This window comes from Sinocyclocheilus anshuiensis, unplaced genomic scaffold, assembly GCF_001515605.1.
Source record: "Sinocyclocheilus anshuiensis isolate Anshui unplaced genomic scaffold, SAMN03320099.WGS_v1.1 scaffold1599, whole genome shotgun sequence".
NCBI classification, from domain to species: domain Eukaryota; kingdom Metazoa; phylum Chordata; class Actinopteri; order Cypriniformes; family Cyprinidae; genus Sinocyclocheilus; species Sinocyclocheilus anshuiensis.
The window spans coordinates 254394-257654 of NW_015549671.1; the positions used below are offsets into that span (position 1 = coordinate 254394).

General features: G+C 39.7%; 1 protein-coding gene across 2 annotated transcripts in view; it reads left to right on the forward strand.

The window, feature by feature from the left end:
- The window catches only part of LOC107660319 (prothymosin alpha-B-like), a 3650-nt gene extending 1252 nt beyond the window's left edge, over positions 1–2398 (forward strand). Inside the window, exons 1-5 of one of the 2 annotated variants that reach the window (XM_016449601.1) lie at positions 526–552; positions 1242–1304; positions 1415–1496; positions 1573–1661; positions 1767–2398. In XM_016449601.1, coding sequence (XP_016305087.1) covers positions 541–552; positions 1242–1304; positions 1415–1496; positions 1573–1661; positions 1767–1811 — 291 coding nt within the window. In that variant the 5' untranslated portion in view covers positions 526–540 and the 3' untranslated portion in view covers positions 1812–2398. Of the gene's footprint in view, positions 1–525; positions 553–1241; positions 1305–1414; positions 1497–1572; positions 1662–1766 lie in introns of those variants that run through there. The other variant, XM_016449602.1, reaches the window with a different exon arrangement.
- Positions 2399–3261: the final 863 nt, after the last annotated feature.

Below are 3261 nucleotides of genomic sequence, written 5' to 3' on the forward strand. Positions count from 1 at the left end.
GATAGGAAATCTTAAATATAATAATAATAATAATAATAATAGAACTAATTGATCACACGTTTGACGGGATGAAATAAGCATATGTTTACTTAATAATTCGAATTACCGCTGTTCGGGTTTAACCCAATGTCCGATAACAACTCCGATGCAGGCAGCCGATACGCGGAACTTGGTTAGACGCTGCAGTGCATCGGTTTTCAAACGCACATTTTTGAAGTTTTTCTAGTAGAAAAACGAGTGAAGAAATGGTGTACTCTAACTCTTTGACGTTTAAGACGTGGTGGTGGCGCTGCCGTTGTCTCTTACTCGAAGGCCCTTTAAACTCCCAAATACTCATAGCTGATATGCAAGCTCAAACATCGATATGGCTAATGCTCTCATTGAATATTTCCGACGAGTTGATATTTTCCATGTGTGACGGCAACGTGGGCTTGTTGGTTTACTAGTTTGAAGCCAGAGACGTCGGTGAATTTAAGGGGGCGGTCCTAGTTGATGTGGTTGATAAACGGCTTAAAGGCTAAAGATTATAAACGAATTCAAATGTTTGCATGGGTAAGGCTTGTTTAACTGCTTTTGGTAGGGCTTTAACTGAAACCAAACCTGTCAACGCAAATTCAAAGCGCCCATGATAATCCGCCATTTATGACAGGTTGTTTGTTTGGTTTTTTGCCTACGGTTTCTTGTCAATTCTGAGCGAACGGAATCCAAGGTTAACGTGACGGCGGTGATGCATGCAGAACTCTGTAGTGTTCGGAATGAATGGTCGTGAAAGCCATGCGTGCGCTTTCTTTGTCCTTCAGAGTTCGGCATCAGCTCACTAAACCCCAGTCCATTGGTTCTGAATTATCCATCATGATTGGTGTTTTAAGCTTTTGTTTTTTTTCCGGAGCCGCGATGTAAGCGTGTGTTTACTCGCCAAAATAGAGTTCCTTATTGAATTTACCTTTTACAATACTCAACAGCCGCCAAATTCCATTTAAATGTCGGATTACAAACGAGCTCGCTCGGTAAGAGGCGGGAGCAGGAGTCGTTGATGGACGGCTGAATTCTCCGCTGCAGCCAAATGAGGCGTCGATGTCAGAGGGGCGTCATTAGAGATGCAATTGAAATTTGTGCGCATAGGGGGCGTTTTGCTCACGTCAGTCAGTAATCTGCATCGACTCTGCCTATTGGACACAGATGGCTCCAATCTGACGAAGTTAAATGTTTCAAAATATCAACTTTTTTTTTTTTTAATGTAGGACCTGAAGGAGAAGAAGCTCCTTGAGGAGAAGGAAAATGGAAAAGATGCCACTAATGGAAAGGTAAATAAATACTTGGTCAATGTTCTTGACCTCTCTACAATTCAACTACTTGAGTATTTCATGACGATTAGGCACATTTACAATGTCCTTCTTTTAAAATGGGTGAACAGGAGAATGAAGAAAATGGAGAGCCTGAAATTGATGATGAAGAGGATGATGAGGTGGATGAGGAAGATGAAGAGGAAGGAGAGGGTAGGTGCAACACTGAAGTTCTAAACTTTCTGACATAAGGCGTTTTAATCATGTGGCTACTGGTCAACTACTATAGGTGATGAAGATGAGGATGAGGATGAAGATGATGATGAGCTAGGTGGAGGAACAAAGCGGGCTGCTGAAGATGACGATGAAGAAGATGAGGTACAATAATGATTTGCTACCAAAATACTGGATTCAAGTGGTGGTGGTTACCATCCTGTGTCTCTGTAGTATAATTAATTTTTAAATAAAACCCTTTTTCTTCAGGATGACATTGACCCCAAGAAGCAGAAGACAGATGATGATGATTAAAGGATTGTTTCATATTGCTGAGCAGGAGTAGATGCCTCTGCTTTAACCCAAACCATTGGAGCCAGTGGCATAAAGGACTCAAATACATAAAACATGGTCATTTTCAAGTTTGTCACCCATGTTAACCAACTTGACCCCCAATTCAAAATTTTCTAGAGGACCGACCACAACTCAGATTTTCAGCATTCACAATGAAAATACGCAAGACAAGGATTTGTTTGTATTTTTATTTACATTTTATATTTTTGTACATATTGTGAAGAGATCAGCCACTTTATCATGATCTCCTGTGACCGAAACGGTGCTTCTTTATGGAAATTTTACTTGTTTGACCATGTCTCGATATTTCAACATAAAGACAACATGTATAAAATCAACAGCCGTTGAACTCAGAGCATTCCAGTAAATTTTATGTATGAACTTTAGTTGTACCATAAACTAGTTTTTGTATGGGAGGGCTAGGCCAAAGAAAAGGAGTTTTGGTTTCTTTTGACTTTGTTTTGTCTACATTGTTTTACCTTGGCCTGTTTGTTGTATGTGTGGAGTTTGTTGTTCAACAATAAACTTAACTTTTATTTTGTGAGTTACACCTCTCTTTGTTTGTTTTTCAAAATCACATAAATATGCCATTCATTGTGTCAGACCAAAACAAGCTAGGTGTAGCTAGAAAAATGTAAAGAGGTATTGCTAATGCCTGTCCTTCAATATTATTTGTTGATGGGAACATCTGATGCTCTACCTATTAATTCAGTTCATGAGACACTCAACTTTGACGCATGATAAATGTAAGAACTGGAGCACTATACTCCAATTTTCCAAACCTACTTTCTAGACTCGTGTGTGTGTGTGTGTGTGTGTATAAATAAAATGAATAGATTTTATGTGGTTCAGTAAATGCAGCATTATTATATGGTTTAAGAAGTTACACTCCAAAACATTAGATAGACATGAAAAATGGCATGGTTCCACTAAATCTGTGAATCATTTGCAGCACTCTGGAAAAGCTAGAAGAAAAAAAGTGCCAGTTTTTTTTTTTTTTAGTTCTCAACCATATAAAAGCATTTTTGTAAAAGTCATCCTCATGCAGATCTAAAACCTTCAAAAAGCAGATTTTCTGTTAGGTGTTCTATCCTAAAGGCTGATTTTACACTCATTTATTTCGTTAGAAAGGGAATGCTAGTCTGATACTGCCTGAAGCAGGTTTTTAACGGATGAGACGTTAAACCGAGGTCCTGACTCTCTGTGGTCATTAAAAATCCCAGGATGTCCTTCGAAAAAGAGTAGGGGTGTAACCCCGGCATCCTGGCCAAATTTGCCCATTGGCCTCTGACCATCATGGCCTCCTAATCATCCCCATACACTAATTGGCTTCATCACTCTGTCTCCTCTCCACCAATAAGCTGGTGTGTGGTGGGCGTTCTGGCGCACTATGGCTGCCGTCGCATCATCC